This window comes from Macaca thibetana, chromosome 7 (assembly GCF_024542745.1).
Source record: "Macaca thibetana thibetana isolate TM-01 chromosome 7, ASM2454274v1, whole genome shotgun sequence".
In the NCBI taxonomy this organism is placed as follows: domain Eukaryota; kingdom Metazoa; phylum Chordata; class Mammalia; order Primates; family Cercopithecidae; genus Macaca; species Macaca thibetana.
In genome coordinates, this window is record NC_065584.1 from 143,462,457 (window position 1) to 143,485,050 (window position 22,594).

Below are 22,594 nucleotides of genomic sequence, written 5' to 3' on the forward strand. Positions count from 1 at the left end.
GAGATGGGTTTTTACCATGTTGGCCAGGCTAATCTTGAACTCCTAACCTCAAGTGATTCATCCGCCTCGGCCTCCCAAAGTGCTGGGATTACAGGTGTAAGCCACTGCGCCCGGCCGTTTTTCTGACTTTTTAATGATGGCCGTTTTTGCAGGAGTAACGTGGTATCTCCCTGTGGTATTAACTTGCATTTCTTTGATGATCAGTGATGTTGAGCATTTTTTCATGTATTTGTTGGCCATTTGAATATCTCTTTTGAGAAATATTTATTCATGTCCTTTGCCCATTTTTTGATGGCATTATTTTTTTTCTTGCTGATTTGAGTTCCTTGTAGATTGTGGATACTTGTCTTTTTTCCGATGCATAGTTTGCAAATATTTTCTCTTATTCTGTGGTTGTCTGTTTCTTTCTTTTGCTGTGCAGAAGCTTTTTAGTTTAATTAGGTCCCATTGATGTATTTTTGTTTTTGCTGCATTTGCTTTTGGGGTCTTAGTCATGAATTCTCTGCTTGGGCTGATTGTTAGACGAATATTTATTGAGCACCAACCATATATGACAAACGATGTACTAGGCGCTGGGAATACAATGGAGAACTTACATGAATCACCAATCACACAAATCTCTTTTTATCTTTTTTTTTTTTTTTTTTTTTTTTTTTTGCCTTACTTGAGAATTTGGGTTTTTGAGTAAACGCCATTATTCCCTTTTTTTGTTTTAGCACACTTTTATGTCTCAACCACCTAACGCACTGCTGCCCTGAGCAACCCGGAGGGGCCGGTTCCTGCACTCCGGCCAACACAACCTAAACCCCAACACGCCCAGGACGAATAAAGGCCAACCAACTTCCGCCCACCCAGTACAAACGTCGACAGACATTTGTAGATGAGGCCTTGTCAAAATTCAGAGGTATCCTACGTCTGCTTTCCCAATGAGACAGTTCCTTTTTGTTTGTCTCAGAGACTGGGAATTTTTTTTTTTTTTTAAAGACCGTAGGCAGAAAAAACATCCCAACCGGCTGTTGGGACAATCAAACGGGTCTAAGAAAATTCAGCCAATGAGAGTGCGAGAGTGCCTCTGTGTTGGCCAATGAGAAGAGCGCGCCGTGCGCAGGGCCGCCCAATGGGGCGCAAGCGACGCGGTATTTGAATCCTGGAACAAGGCTACAGCGTCGAAGATCCCCAGCGCTGCGGGCCCGGAGAGCAGCCCTAACGGCGCCTCGTACGCTAGTGCCCTCCCTTTTCAGTCCGTGTCCCTCCCTGGGCCGGGCTGGCACTCTTGCTTTCCCCGTCCCTCATGGCGCTGCTCCGACGCCCAACGGTGAGTGTGTTCGGCGACCGCTGTCGGAGGCGAGTCCGTTGGCCCCACAGCTCCCCTGTCGCTTCTCTCGTTTGCTCCGAGCTTCTCCGTCCCAACTTAGACTGCTTTTCTCTTCTCCGGAGCTCCCCGCTTCGCCCACGTCCCTGGCCCTGCGGCGGGTCGTCTCCTGCCGGCCTCTCCCCGTCTGGATTCCGCCCTCCCTGTGCCCCTCCCTGCTCCGGGGTGGGAGAAGTGTAGGAAAGCGCTTCCGAGATGGCACCTGTCAAGCGAGCCCCCAGAGCACTGGGCCTAGTACTCAGCGAGCGATCCCCAAGTGCTCTTCATTGCCAGAGAGTTATCTACTTACACGTTCCTGGGATTTCCCTCCCCCTTTCTTACAACTCCTTGCCAACTAAGGGATCTGTGGTGGGGGCTGGGAGGAGGACTGGAAGGGTTCTGTAGGCAGTAAAGTGTGCGTGTTTCATCAGGCTACTGCCAGGCTGTTTTTCTGATTGTTCACATTTCTTTTTGTATGACTTTCCCATTTATTTCTGCACGCTAAGTCTTCCAGGCTACGTTCACTAATACATGGGTTTGTCCCCTTAAAAAATTTATTTACTCAAATGTAATAGAGATTTTTGAATATAGTTTGGACCAACGTGGCAGACTGAGAGAAAAGGGTCCAAATTCATTTATTTCATCCTTGCAGAGATCAAAGTGTTACGGTGTTTTGGGTATTTTTCCTGTGGGCTTGAATTGTGCCGGGACCTACTTTTTTCCTTTGCTGAAAGCTAGAGGGCCCTGACACACCTGAGTTCCATCATCTTGGCTATAAGGTTAGATAAAAGCTGCCAATTTTCCTATCCAGATGAATTTAAATTTAGTCACATTAGCTGGCTTCTACCCATAAGCATTACATTTTCAAACACTTTTTTCAGATTGGTAGTTGCTGCTGGAAAAAATTGAACAGCCTGACTTTTGAGAATCCTAATAGATTGAACATATTCAGCATTTAATTAATATCCTTTTGTGGATCTAAGTCCAACTGACAAGTAATTTTTTATAATAATGTATTCTATAACGTTATTTAATAGTCAGAACCTTTCTGTTCAGGGAAGGCTTGAGTTTCCCTTGTCCCTCTATCCTGGTAGATCCACTCAGACCCCTTGTTGGGAGTTTTATTAGAGTCAGGACCCTGAACTCTGAGGGATACGACATGCTGGTTTTTTGTTTTTTTCTTTTTTAATGAAATGTTTATCTCTTCTATAATAAGCTTTTTTTGGTATGAATTGCTTTTCCTAGCAAGTTTTATTTCTAAGCACATTATGTCTAAAGCAGGTTAAAGTCAACTGACAATTTTTATTTCATCAATTCCCACCTTCCCTGAGTTTGGGAGCTAAAACTGTATTATCCAAGGAAACTATTTCCATTCTAAATATCCTTAATATAAGAGAAAATCCATTCTATGGCAGCCTCATTTTAAAAAGCTGCACTTCTAAAAGATCATGCATACAGGAGCATTTCTTATTTGTAAAATGGCATAAGAATCAAAGCTAGTTTAGGTTTTAAACATCTGGTTTTTAAACAACCAGACCTATTATTAACTATTAATATTATAGCTTTATAATTTTTCATCTTAATTTACGTATTACCAAGCTCTGTAAAGGAAGGTTTTTAAGTATATGCCTTTAACTTGCAGGGATCTCTACCAAGTGATATGGGTACTATGATAAATAATCATTAAATAGTAATAAGCTTTGAAGTTCTCTTACAGGCCCACTTGAATATTCAGAATAGTTTTGCAAGGTTAGTGGGAGGATCTTTATTACAGATAAAGTAGATGGGTGATTTGCCTAATTTAGAGTGATGTTATTAATCACGAATAGCCTTTTTTTAGACTTCCTGAAATGTACCTTTTCCATCTTGCAAATAAATCTTGACGTATTGTCCTTTCCCAAAGCAATTCTAAATTTGAGTATCTAATATTAGCAAAGTATTTCAAATTCTTTCAAGGTTTCATTACCTTTTTTTTTTTTTTTTTTTTTTTCAGGTGTCCAGTGATTTGGAGAATATTGACACAGGATTTAATTCTAAAGTTAAGAGTCATGTGACTATTAGGCGAACTGTTTTAGAAGAAATTGGAAATAAAGTTACAACCAGAGCAGCACAAGTAGCTAAGGTAACAATGATGAAGACTGAATGTGAATACAGAGGCCGATTCTGTATAGTGCTGAGTCTCACAACACTGGCTGTCTTGCCCTATTCATGTTTCTTTTTCCTTATAGAAAGCTCAGAACACCAAAGTACCAGTTCAACCCACCAAAACAACAAATGTCAACAAACAACTGAAACCTACTGCTTCTGTCAAACCAGTACAGATGGAAATGTTGGCCCCAAAGGTAGGAAGTTCTGAATTTACAAACATATTTAATGAGGTAGCCTGTTTTTAGCCAGACTACAAGGGTGCCGTTATCATTGCTGCACCTTTTAACGAACATTCATAGCTAGAACTCTCCTTTGAAGCAACAGTGTAGGAAATGAGTATATACACCTTTTAAATGATGGTACTTAATTTAACATTATGACCTTGAAGCTGGGCATGGTGGCTTATGCCTGTAATCTCAGCACTTTGAGAGGCTGAGGCAGGAGGGTCACCTGAGGCCAGGAGTTCAAGGCTGCAAGGAGCTATAATTGTGCCACTGCACTCTAGCCTGGACAACGGAGCAAGACCTTGTCTCTGAAAAAAAAAAACAAAAACAAAAAACTACGACCCTGAATAATAAAGTTAATTACCTTAATAACCAAATAAAGGATGAAGTGGTTGGGAAAATTCATGGAATGAGTGAGATTTTTAGGGGTAGAGAGAAAATGATAGGAAAGGTCACCTTTTTGGATAACAAAGTAGCAACAAAGATCAAGGTACCAAAGCGGTAATGGACCTATAAGCATGTCCTTTGGTTAAGAAGTCTGAAATACTTAACTGAGTCAGGCGGCTTGTGTGAGGAACCAGAAGGTAAGGCTGGGAAGAAGGTTGCAGTTGGATTTGAAGGTCTTGGGGATTTGAATTTTTATCCCCTTAGGCTTGAGGAAACAGAGTTTTGAGGAGTAGAGAAATGATGAAAACAATGTAGGGAGGTAAGTTAGGGGGTATTGCACTTGTCCAAGCAAGAGCTGATGAGCTCGAGCTAGCCCAGATCTTCCGTAAGCGCCTGCCCATACATTAGTATCAATACTGGGTATGAAGAAACAACATCAAATGTGTTAGGATGTCTCAGAACGTCTTTCAGGGCCATCATCTTATATTTAGGAAGGAATACTTTGGACACATGGCTTGCATGCAGGAGTGGTATCCTTAACCACTTGGATATTAAATAAACCATTTGTGCAGTAGATGAACAAAAAGTAGGAAAGTGAGGAGAGGGCAGTATCTTTGGTAAAGGTATCCCGTTTGGCTTCCGATTTGTTGAGGTAACAGAGGGACATCTGCCTGGAAATGCAGTTGGAAATGTGGCAGCAACATCTGAAGGCAAGGAATGGATTTGTCAGCTTTCTCCACAGAGATGATGGTTGAAAGCATGTTGCTCTTTATGAGAACTAAAGCTTAGAACAAATAGTTGAGATGGGATTTCCTTTAAGAAGCCTTCCCTTGAAGGTTTCTATAATAGTGACCTCCTGAAAGCCAAACCCAAAGGCTGGTATTCAGACCTTGATGTCTTAGCAGTTGTGTAGTGTTTTGCATGTGTAAGGGTTTGAATGTGGTTCCTCCCACATCGCAGGACGGCGATTTGGCAATATATATGTATTTTTCAGGGGGACAGAGTCTTGCTCTGTCGCCTAGGCTGCAGTGCAGTGGCTTGATCTCTGCTCACTGCAACCTCCGCCTCCCGAGTTCAAGTGGTTCTCCTGTCTCAGCCTCCCGAGTAGCTGGGATTACAGGTGTGAGCCATCACACCTGGCTAATTTTTTGTATTTTTTAGTAAAACGGGGTTTCACCATGTTGGCCAGGCTGGTCTCGAACTCCTGACCTCAGGTGATCCACCTGCTTCCGCCTCACAAAGTGCTGGGATTACAGGCGTGAGCCACTGCGCCTGGCGGTAATATATTTCAAATGGTTATTCTCTGTACCCAGTAGGTCTGTTTTTAATCCAAAGAAAATGATCAGAGGGATAATCAAGTACTTTTAAATAGTGCTATGATGAATGTCTCTTATAGAGTAGAGAAGTTCTAGTTAAATCCATTTAAGGAAATACTATGCAGCCATAAATATGATGTTTTAGTAGAATATTTAAAGGCATCAAAATGCTTGTAACATTAAGTGGAAAAATCAGATTATAACAATATATAAAGAGTGCAACCCCAGATTTCCTTTTAAAATGTACATTTGTATGCATAATATTGAATGGTAGTTATTTTTGAGTATTATGTTGGACTTAAGATTGACTTGCATTTTCTTCCTTAAAACGTCAGACTTTTACCATGGATACCTATTACTGTTCAAGTTAGAGAAGAAGAAAAGAAGACTGTTTTTTTTTTTTTTTTTTTTTTTTTTTTTTAAAGCAAAGAGCTCAAATATGAAAGAAACAAAGAGAAAAATAGTTTCCTCCTGTGACCTCCATAACTTCACCCTTTTTGTGTTTCCTTTAATCCTTGGCTGACTCCTTTTTCTCTTGCTTCCTGGCAAAATTGAGGCCACTGTTTGTTTGAGATAAAGCATTATGGACCTGTAGCTCAGTTCATATAAAAATCAGTTCCAGGATTGAAACATATAGCTACATGTTCTAGATTTAGAAGTTATCAGGAATTAATGAACAACAGTTACTTCCAATTCAAATACATTTCCCTCTGAGAAAGACAGTAGTGAAGGAATCTCTAAGTCCATGATTTAGGTAGAGCCACACCTTCTAGCAGGTGAATCCCTCTGCCTGCATGTCTCTGGTCAGCTCTCTGGCTTTTACTTTGTCACCTGCTCTATCTGCAGGGTTATCACTGTTCTTTAGAGCCAATCCCTGGAGGTGTGGAAATACCACTTGAGTGCATGGGTTTCTAGCAATTTTCCTGGAAAGATGATAACATAAGCCATGTGTCCATTGTGTCCATGATAGGAGATGTTCCCTGTCTTCTAACCAAATTTATACCATCCTTTCTGCAAAACTGGAGGGCATGTTTCTCTCTTGGTAGCAGCTGACACAACTGAATCACAAAGTGAGTCCTTGGAAGAGTTCCAGCCCTTTACAGGTAGTCATAGAAGCTTATTATCCTGCAGGTTTTGAAGAAAATGGTGTTTTTTGCTGATTAATGAGGCTTTGGTAAACACAGTAGTTTGAAAGGACAAGGAAGGCTTTTTACTAGTCCCATGTTTGCTGGACACTGGGGAAACAAGTTGAATAAACCATTGACTCTGTCCAGAGGAGCTCCCTGTCAAGTTGGAGAACACAGGAGTAAAAGCATGGCTTTATCTGTCACAGAGAGAGATGCACGCTTATGAGAGGTATACTGAGGAGTCATAGCTAGAACAGATTACCTGACCAGATGAGTAGGATCTTATAAAGGGTCTTACAATAATTAAATCATGTTGGAGTTCACAATGAATGCTTTCAAGTAATTCTAAATTAAGGGCCAGAGCAAGAATCTTTGTCTTAACCTAGTGGCTTTTGTTGTTGATTGCTTGATTGATGGACGAGATCTCACTGTGTTGCCCAGGTTCAACTCAAACTCCTACGCACAAGTGATCCTCCCACCTCAGGTTCCCAAAGTGCTGGGATCACAGATGTGAGCCACCACACCCTGCCCCTGGTGGCTTTTGGATATGGCTAAACTCAGTTGCACTTCTGAATAGGAGCCAGAAAAACATTCTAAACTGCTATGATAGCACATGATAACCTCTGACTCCTTAAACCAGACTTTTTGGTATTGACTGCCCTTCCAGGGGTGGGTGATAATGCTTATCCTTGAAAAGGCTAACCTTCACCTGAAGCTGCATATACTTATTACAATGCAAATCTGATTCCAGTCACTTGCTAAACTCCTTCAGTTGTTGCACCTTACCTTTGGATAAAATCTAAGCTGCTTAGCCCGGCTCTTGTTCTGCTTTTCAGCTCATCTTCTCACACCTCACAGGCTATCCTGCTGACATCTCAAATCAATTTGCACTTCCCTGAATTGCCTTGATTTTCTTTGGTTTCCTTTTGCCTGTTCATCTTCCTTAAGGTCTTACCGTCTCTGGTACCCTGGGTACCTCTACTCATTTGTCCTAGCTCCTTGAGGTTTCCAGGTGTCCAACTTCTATTCTATTCTATGCTATTCTTTCCTTTCCTTTCTTTTTCTTTTTCTTTTTTTTTTAGACAGAGTCACACTCTATCTCTAGGCTGGAGTGCAGTGGCATAATCACGGCTCACTGCAGCTTTGATCTCCTGGGCTCAGGTGATTCTCCCACTTCAGCCTCCAAGTAGCTGGGACAACAAGAGTGCGCCAACATGCCTGGCTAATTTTTGTATTTTTTGTAGAGGTGAGGTTTTGCCATGTTTCCTAAGCTGGCCTCGAACTCCTGAGCTGAAGCAATACACCTGCTTCAGCCTTCTAAAATGCTGGGATTACAGGTGTGAGCCACCGCACTTGGCCTGGGTTCTCAAATTCTTGAATAAATGGCATGCATGCCTGCATAGCTTTTGCTCACCTGGTCCCTCCTCAGTTTAAAACCTTTGATTTAAGAGGGGAGGACATGTTTTAAACTGCTCTCTGTTGTTGTTGTTGTATCCTCTAAGACTGGAAATTATAATCATTGAGCTTTACTGTAAATTAAAATTATTCTATCATAAAGCCCTCTCTTTTTTTTTTTTTTTTTTTTGAGACAGAGTCTCACTCTATTGCCCAGGCTAGAGTGCAGTGGCGCAATCTCGGCTCACTGCAACCTCTGCCTCCCAGGTTCAAGCGATTCTCCTGCCTCAGCCTCCTGAGTAGCTGGGTTTACAGGTGTGCGCCACCATGGGCCCAGCTAATTTTTGTATTTTTAGTAGAGACGGGGCTTCACCACGTTGGTCAGGCTGATCTCAAACTTCTGACCACGCCTGGCTGCCTCCTTTTTTTAAAAAATATTTTATTACCTTAATATATATTTGTATAGCTTAGCATCTTATTAGGTTTTACTTGGAGAAGTACTTCTTTTTAAAAGCAATGATTTGGCCGGGTGCGGTGGCTCACGCCTGTAATCCCAGCACTTTGGGAGGCCACGGCGGGCAGATCATGAGGTCAGGAGATCGAGACCGTCCTGGCTAACACGGTGAAACCCCATCTCTACTAAAAATATAAAAAATTAGCCGGGCATGGTGGCAGGCGCCTGTAGTCCCAGCTACTCTGGAAGCTGTGGCAGGAGAATGTCGTGAACCCAGGAGGCGGAGCTTGCAGTGAGCCGAGATTATGCCACTGCACTCCAGCCTGGGGGACAGAGTGAGACTCCATCTCAAAATAAATAAATAAATAAATAAAATTTTAAAAAGCAATGATTTATTTATATTTCATTAATAAATGCTTGTTTTAACGACTTTATAAATTTTTAATTTGTGTAATTTTTATAAATAATTACCCAGTCAGCATAGGAAAGTGAAATACTGAGTTGTATACGTGCTCAGTCTTTGCTCCCTTCTCCTATTTTATTTATAGACTGGAATATGCTTTTCTCCTTTTTAGTTGCCAGTTTTTCAATTTAGAATAAATTAGTAAAGAGAAGAAAACATTTTACTGCAGAAGAGGCTGCTACTAAAGTAGAATGATCTGCTCCAATAATCTTTGAACCCAGGTGGTCAAGTTTCTTTCATTTATTGAGCACCTACTACGTATCAGGGATTATATTGATGTTTGAGGTACCTTAGTGGGCAAAACCAATTAAATAAACGTAAGCTTTTAGAGCTTACATTCTGGCAGAGGTAAACAGATAATAATACACATACTATATAAACTATAGAATTTTAGAAGTATAGATTTCATGAGAAAAAACAGAGATGAGACATATGGGTAGGGTGGGAGGACAGGGATTGGAGACAGGTGATAATTTTGTTTTTTGTTTGTTTATTTGGTTGGTTTTGAGGTGGAGTCTTGCTCCGTCCAGCCCAGGCTGGAGTGCAGTGGCATGATCTTGGCTCATTGCAACCTCTGCCTCCCAGGTTCAAGCTGTTCTCCTGCCTCAACCTCCTGAGTAGCTGGGACTACAGGGGGGCACCATCACACCCAGCTAATTTTTGTATTTTTAAAGAAGAGACGGGGTTTTGCTATGTTGACCAGGCTGGTCTTGAACTCCTGGGCTCAAGCCATCCACCTGCCTTGGCATGAGCCACTGTGCCTGGCCAGATAATTTTAAATAGGAGTCAGGATAGACCCCATTGAGAATGTAACATTTAACCAAAACTTGAAGAAAGTAAGGGAGTTACCCATATGGACATAGGGGCAAGAGCTTTCTGGGTAAGAAGAACCTGGTTTGAGTGGAGCAGTCAGGGGAGAGAAGCAGGAGATGGGTCAGCGAGGGAAGTGGGGAGGGCCAGATTATATAAGGTCTGTAGGCCATTGGGAGGACTTAAGTTTTCAGTTTGAGTGAAATTAGTTTTAAACAGATAAGTGTCTCTTGAAGAACTTCACATACGTTATCTTGAATTATTCACCTCTTGGTATGGAATTTGTTTTGTCTTCAACTTATTTCAAATGTGCTTATGATATTGATATTTAAGCCAGTTGGCTCTGCATGTATTTGTGGTTAAGGCTTCTCCTACATGTGCCTTAATTTGTTGGTGTAGGGTCCTTCTCCCACACCTGAGGATGTCTCCATGAAGGAAGAGAATCTCTGCCAAGCTTTTTCTGATGCCTTGCTCTGCAAAATCGAGGACATTGATAATGAAGATTGGGAGAACCCTCAGCTCTGCAGTGACTACGTTAAGGATATCTATCAGTATCTCAGGCAGCTGGAGGTGGGTGGGTCTTTGTGTTTTGGTTGTATAAGCAATGTGGAATTTATCACACAGCTGGGAAGGAAACAAGGTCAGCTTTTTAAACTTTTGATTCTACCCACAGGTTTTGCAGTCCATAAACCCACATTTCTTAGATGGAAGAGATATAAATGGACGCATGCGTGCCATCCTGGTGGACTGGCTGGTGCAGGTCCACTCCAAGTTTAGGCTTCTGCAGGAGACTCTGTACATGTGTGTTGCCATTATGGATCGATTTTTACAGGTAGGTGTGGCTTCAGGGACTTCACGCCAGTGGCTCATTGAACATTGCATTTATGCTTGGGAGATAGAAAACTAAAGTGGGTACTTCTGGAAAAAAAACCAAAAATCAAATTATGAGAAGCCAAAGAACTTTAGGGACTAAAAAGGGAAGTAATCCAGATGTGTCAAGCCTTTGATGATGCTGACCAATATTGGGCATTTCTGTAAGACCAGTCAACTAAAAAGCACTTGGGGGAAATATTGCATTGCCACAATCCTTCATCAGAGGAATATACCATCAGTTGGGCTGGAAGTCCATCTGAAGCCTGTAGTGCCTTTGGATGCTGGTTTTCTGGGCCTGCTTGCACAATTTCCATAGTTTGGTGCTCTTTGGTGTTAAGTTTTAAGTTTCCTCTTCTGAAAAATGATGAGTTTGGCTAGAGAACCTCCACATTTCCAGCCAACTATGGCATTGAATCACTGTAGAAGAAGCAGGTGGAAGAAGAAGGTGTTTTTTTTAAAGGAGCAGGGGTGTGTGTGGAGTGGACTGAGAATGTAGTGTAATAAAGAGTAATATAAGAAAATGAGAGGCAAAAATAATCTTCAGCATATTTATCAGTGAGTAATGCACAGCCCCTGACCTGTTAGAAGAGAAAGCAGATATAAATCGCCAGTGTGTTATCTACCAAACAATAGCCCTGCAGATAAGGATTTATTTATTTAAAGTCAACATTCAGGATAGGGGTTTAGGTCAGGCACAAATTCTGTCCAAACAATGTAATAAAAATTACTTTACAATAATGGCCCTAAGATACTACAAAATCCCAGGTAGTATGCATTCCTCTTTGGGCAGGAAAGCACAACAATATTTTATTTTTTATTTTTTTGAGACAGGGTTTTATTCTGTCGTTGCCCACGCTGGAGTGTAGTGACACAATCTGGGCTCACTGTAGCCTCAACTTCCTGGGCTCAATCAATCCTTCTGCCTCAGCTTCCTAAGAAGCTGTGATTATAGGCGTATGCTACCACACCCAGCTAAGTTTTTGATTTTTTATAGAGATGGGGTTTTGCCATGTTGCCCAGGCTGGTCTCAAACTCCTTAGCTCAAGTGATCCGCCCACCTCGGCCTCCCAAAGTGTTGGGATTATAGGCATGAGCCACTGTGCCCAGCCATGGTAGATTTTTAATAATGAGAGTTGAAGCAAGAAAAGCGCAGAGTCCCAGTTTGGGAGGGGAAAGAAAGCAATTAAGGGAAACACTTTACCTAGCCTGAGAGTCTCTCTGACTCCAAAGCGTTAGTGAAAAATTTTCTAAGCTGAATAATGGGTGTGCTTTTGGTAAGGATTAAGGAAATTAGCCATCCATTAAATTCTCACTTTTTTTCTTTGGCCTCATCTCTATTCCGACCATGCTTAGTGTGTCAGGTCAGGGCTGCCACAGATACTCAAGTCAGCATGAAGTTGTGGGAAGAGTGACTAGGAGCTTGGTATTCAGGCTTGAATTCTTCCCTTCTTGGCAACTGAATGATCTTGGCATGGTGTCTGAATCTGTTCTCAGGACATCTATTTGTAATTGAGGAATAAAATATGTCCTTCCTAGGATTTTTATGAGGATTAGATGAGACAGTATGTTAGAATCTTAGCACTGTGCCTAGCACACAGTACTCAATTACAGATAGCTGTCATGATCCGTGGTGGAACAGTCAGGTCTCCTGTGCCCTTATGAGGGCCATGAGCAAAGACAATGTGCACGTTTCCAGGACTGGGTTCCCTTTCCTCTTTTCCCACCCAAAGCTTCGCTCTTCTTGTTAGGTGTGACTTTTGATACGTTAATTTTGCATTAGGTTCAGCCAGTTTCCCGGAAGAAGCTTCAATTAGTTGGGATTACTGCTCTGCTCTTGGCTTCCAAGTATGAGGAGATGTTTTCTCCAAATATTGAAGACTTTGTTTACATCACAGACAACGCTTATACCAGTTCCCAAATCCGAGAAATGGAAACTCTAATTTTGAAAGAATTGAAATTTGAGTTGGGTCGACCGTTGCCACTACACTTCTTAAGGCGAGCATCAAAAGCCGGGGAAGTAAGTGCCTCCAACTCTGTAAGAGACTGTTTTTGCTTGGTGTCTCATCCTAGAAACCTTCACCTAATTAAAGGAAAGCTTATTAATTTATAGGACGCATCCTTTAGATAAGTCTTAATGCTTACCTCATCAGTTCTTAAGAGAAAGGCCTCATGATCTATGTTTACAACATAGTGTGGAATAGAGTAATTCTTCAGAAGGATAAGTGAGTTAAGTGAATTGGAGTTCCTAGGCTTCATGCAGACTTTTGCAAGATAGTAATTACAGTTGTGATTCTTACTGTCCGTTGCTGTTGTTTCTTAGGTTGATGTTGAACAGCACACTTTAGCCAAATATTTGATGGAGCTGACTCTCATCGACTATGATATGGTGCATTATCATCCTTCTAAGGTAGCAGCAGCTGCTTCCTGTTTGTCTCAGAAGCTTCTAGGACAAGGAAAATGGGTGAGTGGTGGATTTAAGAAGAAATTAATTAGGCTATATTTTAGTCCCTCATAATATGAAAAGGCCTTAGCATTTTTACAACACTGTCATTGAAGCAATTGGTTTTGTTTTGTTGTTGACACAGGGTCTCACTCTGTCGTGTAGGCTGGAGTGTGGTGGTGCCATCACAGCCCACTGCAGCCTTGACCTCCCAGGCTCAAGTGATCCTCCTACCACAGCCTCCCGAGTAACAGGGACTACAGGCATGCATGACCATGCCTCGCTAATTTTTGTAATTTTTTTGTAGAGACAGGGTTTTGTCATGTTGCCTAGGGTAGCCTTGAACTCGGCTCAAACAGTCTACCCACCTTAGCCTCCCAAAGTGCTAGGATTTCAGGTATGAGCCACTATGCCTAGCCTGAAGCAACTGTTTAAAGTTCAAAGGCCTAAAGGAAAGCTGCTTGCAGAGGGGCGTGGGGGCTTGTGCTTATAGTTCTAGCTACTTGGGAGGCTGAAGGAGGAGGATCATTTGAGCTCAGGCTCAGTTCAAGTCTAGCCTGGGGAACATAGAGAGACCCCTGTCTCTTGGGAAAGAAAGCAAGCAAGCTACTTGGAACAGTTCAAATAGAAGTGAGTTGACTATATATACCAGGGTGCATGTATGCATTATAGAGTAGTACAGAATGAGGAAGGCCACTAAGAACTGACAATTTCTTAGATATTATGTTAAGTCAAAAAGTTGTCAAGCACACGAGACAAAGGAAGGCCAAGGCCTGACTGATTTAGCCAGTAAGAATAGAATGAGCCACTTGTAGATTCAGAAGAGTAGCCAAGGTTGGCAGCTCCCTGGGTCTTTGTTTCACATGGCAAAAAGGATAATGTGGAAACAAATGGAGCTGGATGGCTGCAGTGCAAGCCACAGGTACACTGCTGTGGAGAAGCCAGTTGTAGATCACTGCTAAGCAGTCTTCTAGTCTGCAGGTATACCCTGAAAGCAGCACAGCAGAAAACTTCATCAGAACCTAGGGGATAAGAAGCTGTCTTGGCCGGGTGTCATGCCTGTAATCCCAGCACTTTGGGAGGCCAAGGTGGGCAGATCATCTGAGGTCAGGAGTTTGAGACCAGCCTGGCCAACATGGCAAAACCCCCGTCTCTACTAAAAATACAAAAATTAGCCAGGCATGTTGGTAGGTGCCTGTAATCCAAGCTACTCGGGAGGCCTAGGCATAAGAATCACTTGAACCCGGGAGACAAAAGTTGCATTCAGCTGAGATCGTGCCAGTGCACTCTAGCCTGGGGGATAGGGCGAGACTCTGTCTCCAAAAAAAAAAAAAAAAAAATAGAAGAAGCTGTCTGGTGACAGCCTCCCAGAGGAGATAGGGAGGTGAATGGGAGATGGCTGGGCCGCAGCTCTGCCCACACCTGCCATCCCCTCCTTTTCCAGGAGGATCACAAAGCATTTTGCCAGGACCAATCAGCTGTGGTTCAGGCCTTGGCCTGTCCTATATGGATATAGGCAAGGTCACCAGGGCAACATGGTGGAGCTGTTCACCTAAACAATGTATATTGTAGTTTACATTTTATGCAAGAAAGTGTGTGTGTCTGTATGTATATATATTTATATATTTGTTTAATTTTTTGGTACAGGAGGAATAAACCAGAAAGAATGAAAGTGGATACTATGGGGTTCTGTGGAACAGGGCGGAGGTTGAGGATGAGAGGGCTTCTGATTGTAACCTTTTATTGACTTTATAATACAGTGTAACTTTTTTGATTTTTGAACAATGTAAATATTTTATGCAAACTTTAAATTGTAATTAAGTGGAAATAAACAATGTAACCACATGTGAAACTGGTAACAGAACACAGAGGAAAGAATTAATTTAAGTACTTGTTGCTTGAGCCCAGGAGTTCGAGCCCAACCTGGGTAGCATAGCAAGACCCCCATCTCTACAAAAAATTTAAAAATTAGCTGAGTATGGTGGTGCACACCTGTAGTCCTAGTTACTCAGGAGGCTGAGGCAGGAGGATTGCTTGAGCCTGGGAGTTCAAGGCTGAAGTAGCTATGATCATGCCACTGCACTCCAACCAGGGCAACAGAGCAAAACCCTGTCTCAAAAAAAGAAAAAAAAAAAAAAGTCTGTAACCTGAACACAGCATTCTGACTGAGCATCCTTAGTGGGATTTAAAGTATGACAAAACAAAGGACTAAAGTGGTAACATCAAGTTTACTTAGTAGGTTCGTTGTTAATCTGTTGTTATAATTCTGGAACTATTTTATGTGTATTGTAGGATAAAACAAATTTATTCATGTTATTAAGGACTAAAATTTTCACTATAGGAAGAGTTTTTTTTAATTATTAATTAGTTAATTTTTTATACAGGGTCTTGCTTTGTCATCCAGGCTGGAGTGTGGTGCTGCTACTAAAGCTCACTGCAGCCTCAATTGCCTGGGCTCAAGTGATCCTCCCACTTCAGCCTCCTGAGTAGCTGGGACCCAGCCACACGCCATCATGCCTGGCTAATTTTAAAGTTTTTTCTAGAGATTGGCTCTCCCTATGTTGCCCAGGCTGGTCTCGAACTCCTGGGCTCAAGTGATCTTCTCACCTTGGCCTCCCAAAGTGCTGGGATTACAGACGTGAGCCACTGTGCCTGGCCTAAGAGAGAAAATATTAACAATTAAAAACTAAAGGTTAAGGCCGGGCGCGGTGGCTCAAGCCTGTAATCCCAGCACTTTGGGAGGCCGAGACGGGCGGATCACTAGGTCAGGAGATCAAGACCATCCTGGCGAACACGGTGAAACCCCGTCTCTACTAAAAAATACAAAAAACTAGCCGGGCGAGGCGGTGGGCGCCTGTAGTCCCAGCTACTCGGGAGGCTGAGGCAGGAGAATGGCATAAACCCGGGGGGCGGAGCTTGCAGTGAGCTGAGATCCGGCCACTGCACTCTAGCCCGGGCGACAGAGCCAGACTCCGTCTCAAAAAAAAAAGAAAAAACAAAACAAAACAAAAACTAAAGGTTAGTCCTCACGTAGGAAATAGCAAAACAAAAACAAAGGAAAACCCCTATTATGTTTTGAAAATAACGGCAAATTCCGAATAAAGGGTCTCAGAAACAGTGACAACTCAGTAGTAGTGAGCATATTTAGTGCGCACATCTTGGATACTAAATACCATCATCTACTGTCAACTAGGGTTCATTAGTGAAATTGCTGATTTAAGGGCTATGGCAGGGGAAGTACAAGGTAAGCCTAGAAAAATTTGTGCCAGATAGCACACAAATTTTCAAAGATCAATGAGGTCACACCAAAGGACATAGGAGAGCTGGTCATGGCAGCATGTGCCTATAGTCCCAGCTACTCAGGAGGCTGAGGCAGGAGCATCCCTTTAGTCCAGGAGTCTGAGGCTGCAGTGACCTATGATTGCACCACAATAAAATAGGAAGGGAAGGAGGGACATAGGAATGGGCTTGAAAGGGCTCTGGCTGACTGAATTAGAGCATTAAAAAGAAAAATGACAGTAATGGATTGTAGTGTATAAAAAAAAGGATTCATGGGTCCATAATGATACAAAAAATAAAACAGGGGTTCATTTTTAAAAATCAGAATAATTAAAGTAGAATGGTAGAGTTAGAAACCACTAATTTTCAACCTGTAATGTAATAATTTATTCAAGCAAGGTGCATCAATGAATGCAAAAATCACTAGATGGAATAATTTTGGGAAACAAGATTCACATGGTCTCAAATTATCATCCCATAGATACTTGTTAATTCTGTAGCAAAACTGCACATCTATGATGAAGTGGTCTGGTGGTTTCCACCTTCACCCAGTGATTAAGCTCAGCATTGCCACTGGCAGACAACCTGAGTTGCTGTGCCATGTTGTGCAGTAAGATGTATACATTATCACCTATTCATGCCGAAAACGTTTGACATGAATTAAATCATGAGGAAATGTGCAAATCCAGAATGTGAGACATTTTAAAAGGAACTGCCTGGATGCTTAAAAAAATAGTCACTGGTGACAGTGTTTCTTATGTGAGAATGGTGTTATGGATAGGTACAAAAATGTACTTTTTAGAATATGCTTCTGAAATGTTTAGCAGGGATGTGCTGTGATATCTGCAAATTGCTTTCAAATGGCATAGCAAAAATTGTGTGTGAGTATACATATATAGAGAGAGGGAGAGGAGGAAAACGTGGTGCATGTTCATGATTGATCAATCTACATGAAGGATATCTACAGGGTCATTCTTTCAGTTTTTCTGTAGATTTGGAATTTTTTTTAAATAAAACATTTGAGGCAAAAATGCCACTGATATATGGTACCAATGGCTCATTTTTAGTCACCTTACTCTTAAATGTGCTTTGCTGTCCCAGTTTTCTGAGAATTGATTTCAAAATTCTAGAAATTGTGCATTATTTCAGTTTTTACTCTTGCTTCCTCTTTTTTCCCTTCAAAGTATTTTAGGATTAAGATTAAATTGTGTAGACTGGGCAGTGGCTCATGCCTGTAATCCCAGCACTTTGGGAGGCTGAAGCAGGTGGATGACTTACGGCCAGGACTTTGAGACCAGCCTAGCCAACATGGTGAAACTCTGTCTCTACTAAAAATACAAACTAAACTAAAAATACAAAAATTAGCTGGGTGTGGTGGCACATGCCTGTAGTCTCAGCTACTTGGAAGGCTGAGACACAAGAATTGTCTAAACCCGGAAGGTAGAGGTTGCAGTGAGCCGAGATTGCGCCACTGCACTCCAGCCTGGGCGACAGAACCCAGGCATGGTGGCGCACACCTATAGTTTCAGCTACTAGGAAGATTGAGGTGGGAGGATCACTTAAGCCCAGGATATCAAGGCTGCAGTGAGTTCTGATAGTGCCACTGCACTCCAGCCTGGGCAACAAAGTTAAGACCCGGTCTTCAAAGAAAAAGATTAAATTGTGGTTTAATTTGCCAATTATACCATGCATATGAAAAAAATGTACTTTCGCTTTTAGAATTTTTGTCACAGAATTCTTAAAGTCAGTTGACATACCTTTTTTTTTTTTTTTTTTTTTGAGAGGGAGTCTTTCTCTGTTCCCCAGGCTGGAGTGCAGTGGTACGATCTTGGTTCACTGCAGCCTCTGCCTCCTGGGTTCTAGCAACTCTCCTGCCTCAGCCTCCTGGGTAGCTGGGATTACAGGCATGTGCCACCACGCCTGGCTAATTTTTGTATTTTTAGTAGAGACAGGGTTTCACCATGTTGGTCAGGCTGGCCTCGAACTCCTGACCTCAGGTGATCCGCCCACCTCGGCCTCCCAAAGTGTTGGGATTACAGGCGTGAGCCACTGTGCCTGATCTTTTTTTCCTTTTTCCTTTTTTTTTTTTTTTAAAGACACGGTCTCACTCTGTTGCCCAGGCTGGAGTGCAATGGCCTTAATAGCTCATTACACCTCAAACTTCTGGGCTCAAGCAATCCTTCCTTCTCAGCTCCTCAAGTAACTGGGACTATAGGTGGACACCACCATCCTTGGCTGATTTTTCATTTTTCATAGATATAGGGTCACCCAATGTTACACAAACTGGTCTGAAATTCTTAAAACTCAAGCAATCTTCTTGCCTTGGCCTCCGAAACTGCTGGAATTGTAGACATGAGCCACTGGGCCCCGCCACTTTATGTATCTTCTTACATGATAAATCCTACTATCAATGGACAGCTGTTCTTTTGCTTGTATTTTACTCTTTGGGAGGCTAGGTCACAAGGCTTGTTGTGGTGTTGTCTGAGTTCTCTCTGTTCTCTGGTGCTTAATTATACAGGGTTCAACAAGAGAATTGTAGGTAGTCCTACCTAGTTCTTCTGGATTTGATAGATTGTTGCTTTTTTAGCACAGTTTATTTCTTATTTCTGAATATCTTTCCCTGACCGACAGTATGTCTGTTTGGGTTCTTGAGCTCATAACAGAGACAGCTGGGGAAGGCTTTGACGCAGGGTTGTGTGAGATGTGGCCAGCACTGTAAAGGGACACTTTGTTTTAAGTGTCTCCTTTTTCATCCCCTTTCAGTGTTGTCACTTGAAGGACTCCTACCGGTGCAACCTCTTTAAAAGATCCTATGGGACCTTTGGCACTTGATTTAGCTGAGAGCTTCACAATGTCTTCATTTAGTCTGGTCTCAGGGCCAGAATCATCTTGCATTTACCAGCTGCTTTAGTGTTGCTGGTACTGTGGGAGTGCTTAGGACTTTGATTGAATTTCCAGAAGGTAAGAATATTTTTGTACAGCTTTTACATAAGTAATGTCATCATGTATGAGATGTGTTCTTCTAAAGAAGCAGAGGTTTTCTCTTTCCCCTCAGTCATGTGTGTCTGCTTCTTGTGTTTCAGAACTTAAAGCAGCAGTATTACACAGGATACACAGAGAATGAAGTATTGGAAGTCATGCAGCACATGGCCAAGAATGTGGTGAAAGTAAACGAAAACTTAACTAAATTCATCGTAAGTACTATTGTTTCTTAAGCTGTGGAATGCTTTAGGTTCTGGGTTTTGTGTATATGTGGGGTGTGTGTGTGTGCTGTCATGTAAATATATTAATAACGTGAGAGTTTTAGCACAAATCCTTTATCCTTTATATTTTTCTGATATAGTATGGTGTGCAGCATACGGATAAACTCTGGGAGCAAACTTTCTTTGAAACAAAGTCGATAGGCTAGCCATGTCTAGGCCCAGTTCCTAGTCAGCCAGCCAGTTACTCAATGTGTTGAATTACTCTGTGCTCATACCAGTGTCCTGGGGAGGGCACTTTGCAAGCAGAGAAGGCTGCTCTGCATGGGATTGGGAAGAGAGAGGGCCCACTTCAAATGGCAGTGTGGAAGCAGGATTCAGGTGATGTTACTCAGAGCCTTTGTCCAGGATCTTTTGAGGCAATGATGGAAAAACACCTAATTAGCAAGCATGGTTAAGAGAGAAGACGCCCATTCAGGGGGCATCCTGAGGGCGTGGTGTCTATCTCTGTATGGCCCACCTATGAGGAGGAACCAGAGGAGACTTAGTGCTGTCCTTGTGTGACACCAAACATCAGAGCTTACCAAGTGTGTTGTGGCAAAGAGCAAGGCATTTGAACCTCAGAAGAGTCTAAAGTGTCCTCACAACATGATTTGCTTCATGGTAGCGTACTGTGTGTTCAGTCCTCAGAGGACTGTCTGGGATTTGTTAAGTGCTAGTTGCCACCCTCTTTGATTGTCGGCTATTGCTGCCAGGTCTGGTGAACCTGTTATGTCTGATGGCACTTAGGTGTCATAAACACAGCTCCCCCTCCCATCCCTCTGGTAGGCTATGAGAGGAAGCCTGCTACTCGGACCTTGAAATCATTTGTTCTGATCACCTGTGCTACCAGCTGGGTTTTTTTTTTTTTTTTTTTTTTTTTTTGTTTTTTGGTTTTTTTTTTTTGAGACAGAGTCTCGCTCTGTCACCCAGGCTGGAGTGCAGTGGCCAGATCTCAGCTCACTGCAAGCTCCGCCTCCCGGGTTCACGCCATTCTCCTGCCTCAGCCTCCCGAGTAGTTGGGACTATAGGCGCCTGTCACCTCGCCCGGCTAGTTTTTTGTATTTCTTAGTAGAGACGGGGTTTCACCATGTTAGTCAGGATGGTCTCGATCTCTTGACCTCGTGATCCACCCGTCTCGGCCTCCCAAAGTGCTGGGATTACAGGCTTGAGCCACCGCGCCCAGCCCTACCAGCTGGGTTTTATTCATTAATGGGGATGGAAGGAAATGGTCAGGCACATGTGATGAGCCCAGAGCTTTCACTGGCTTCAGCAATTGGGCATTGTCATTGTGATGGTGATTGTGGCCTGGACCTTTGACAGTTGTGAATTAGACTAGGAATAAGGTACCAGTGGGGGTTCCTGACATGTGCTTAATCACAAATTCTGCAGGCCATCAAGAATAAGTATGCAAGCAGCAAACTCCTGAAGATCAGCACGATCCCTCAGCTGAACTCAAAAGCCGTCAAAGATCTTGCCTCCCCACTGATGGGAAGGTCCTAGGCTGCCATCGCCCCTGGGGATGTGTGCTTCATTGTACCCTTTTTCTTACTGGTTTAGAACTCTTGATTTTGTACATAGTCCTCTGGTCTATCTCATGAAACCTCTTCTCAGACCAATTTTCTAAATATATATTGAGGAAAAATAAAGTGATTGGTTTTTCTTAAGGTATCCCATGTGTATTTATTTGTGTATTCTATACTGAAGAAATCAGTGAAAGCTTGCTTTGACTAATTTCTTTTTGAGCTATTATGAATAGCATGTAAATTATTGCCATTATGGCTTGGGCAAGACCTTTCTACCATTTTCTCAAACGGAAAAACTAGAACTTGGCCTCAGTGAACAGTAAACCTATTCCTAAGCTTCTTGAATACAAATAAGTCTATTATGAAAATTTAAAATGGAAAGATAACCATGACACTTTCCTTTCTAGAAGCTAGTCAGCTGCTCTCTCATTCCTGCATTGGAACGTCTGGCCCAGAGCAACCCTTGTAATGGGTCCCTCTCTCAAAGGCATGGTTGAGACCAGAGAGAGGCATCCCATGGGTCACAGCTGGAGAAAATGGGCCTGTGGCATCCTCTTCAAGTTGAAGCTTGGGATGCATTTTCTCGTTGTGCAGCTTCAGGTACATTATGGGCTAAATGGCTTTGTATTTTTTTGTTTGGTTGGTTTTTAATGGGCATTGAACTTTTTTTTTTTTTTTTTTAAAGTTCTGGGATACATGTGCAGAACATGCACGTTTGTTACATAAGTATACATGTGCCATGGTGGTTTGCTGCACCCATCAACCCGTCATCTACATTAGGTATTTCTCCTAATGCTATCTCTCCCCTAGTCCCCCACCCCGATAGGCCCCCAGCAGGGGTTTTCCCCTCTGTGTGTCCATGTGTTCTCATTGTTCAACTTCCACTTATGAGTGAGAACATGCAGTGTTTAGTTTTCTGTTCCTATGTTAGTTTGCTGAGGATGATGGTTTCCAGCTTCATCCATGTCCCTGCAAAGGACATGAACTCATCCTTCTTTATGGCTGCATAGTATTCCATGTATATGTACCACATTTTCTTTATCCAGTCTATCATTATTGGGCATCTGGGTTGGTTCCAAGTCCATGCTACTGTGAACAGTACCACAATAAATATATGTGCGCGTGTGTCTTTATAGTAGAATGATTTATAATTCTTTGGGTATACACCCAGTAATGGGATGGCTGGGTCAAATGGTATTTCTAGTTCTAGATCCTTGAGGAATCGCCACACTGTCTTCCACAATGGTTGAACTAATTTACAGTCCTACCAACAGTGTAAAAGCATTCCTATTTCTCCACATCCTCTCCAGCATCTGTTGTTCCCTGACTTTTTAATGATCGCCATTCTAACTGGCATGAGATGGTATCTCATTGTGGTTTTGATTTGCATTTCTCTAATGACCAGTGATGATGAGCATTTTTTCATGTTTGTTGACTGCAAAAATGTCTTCTTTTGAGAAGTGTCTGTTCATATCCTTCACCCACTTTTTGATGGTGGTGTTTTTTTCTTGTAAATTTGTTTAAGTTCTTTGTAGACTCTGGATATTAGCCCTGTGTCAGAT

General features: G+C 42.3%; 2 protein-coding genes across 2 annotated transcripts in view; one reads left to right on the plus strand and one right to left on the minus strand.

Annotated features, from left to right (window-relative positions):
- The window catches only part of SLTM (SAFB like transcription modulator), a 263,545-nt gene that overhangs the window by 229,833 nt on the left and 11,118 nt on the right, over positions 1-22,594 (minus strand). The window lies entirely within an intron of this gene.
- On the plus strand, positions 1,106-21,177 carry CCNB2 (cyclin B2). Its single transcript, XM_050796833.1, has 9 exons — positions 1,106-1,315; positions 3,345-3,473; positions 3,580-3,693; positions 10,075-10,245; positions 10,349-10,507; positions 12,329-12,565; positions 12,869-13,009; positions 19,351-19,461; positions 20,899-21,177. The coding sequence occupies exons 1-9, from the start codon at positions 1,292-1,294 to the stop codon at positions 21,007-21,009; spliced, it is 1,197 nt and encodes a 398-aa protein (XP_050652790.1). The 5' UTR covers positions 1,106-1,291; the 3' UTR covers positions 21,010-21,177.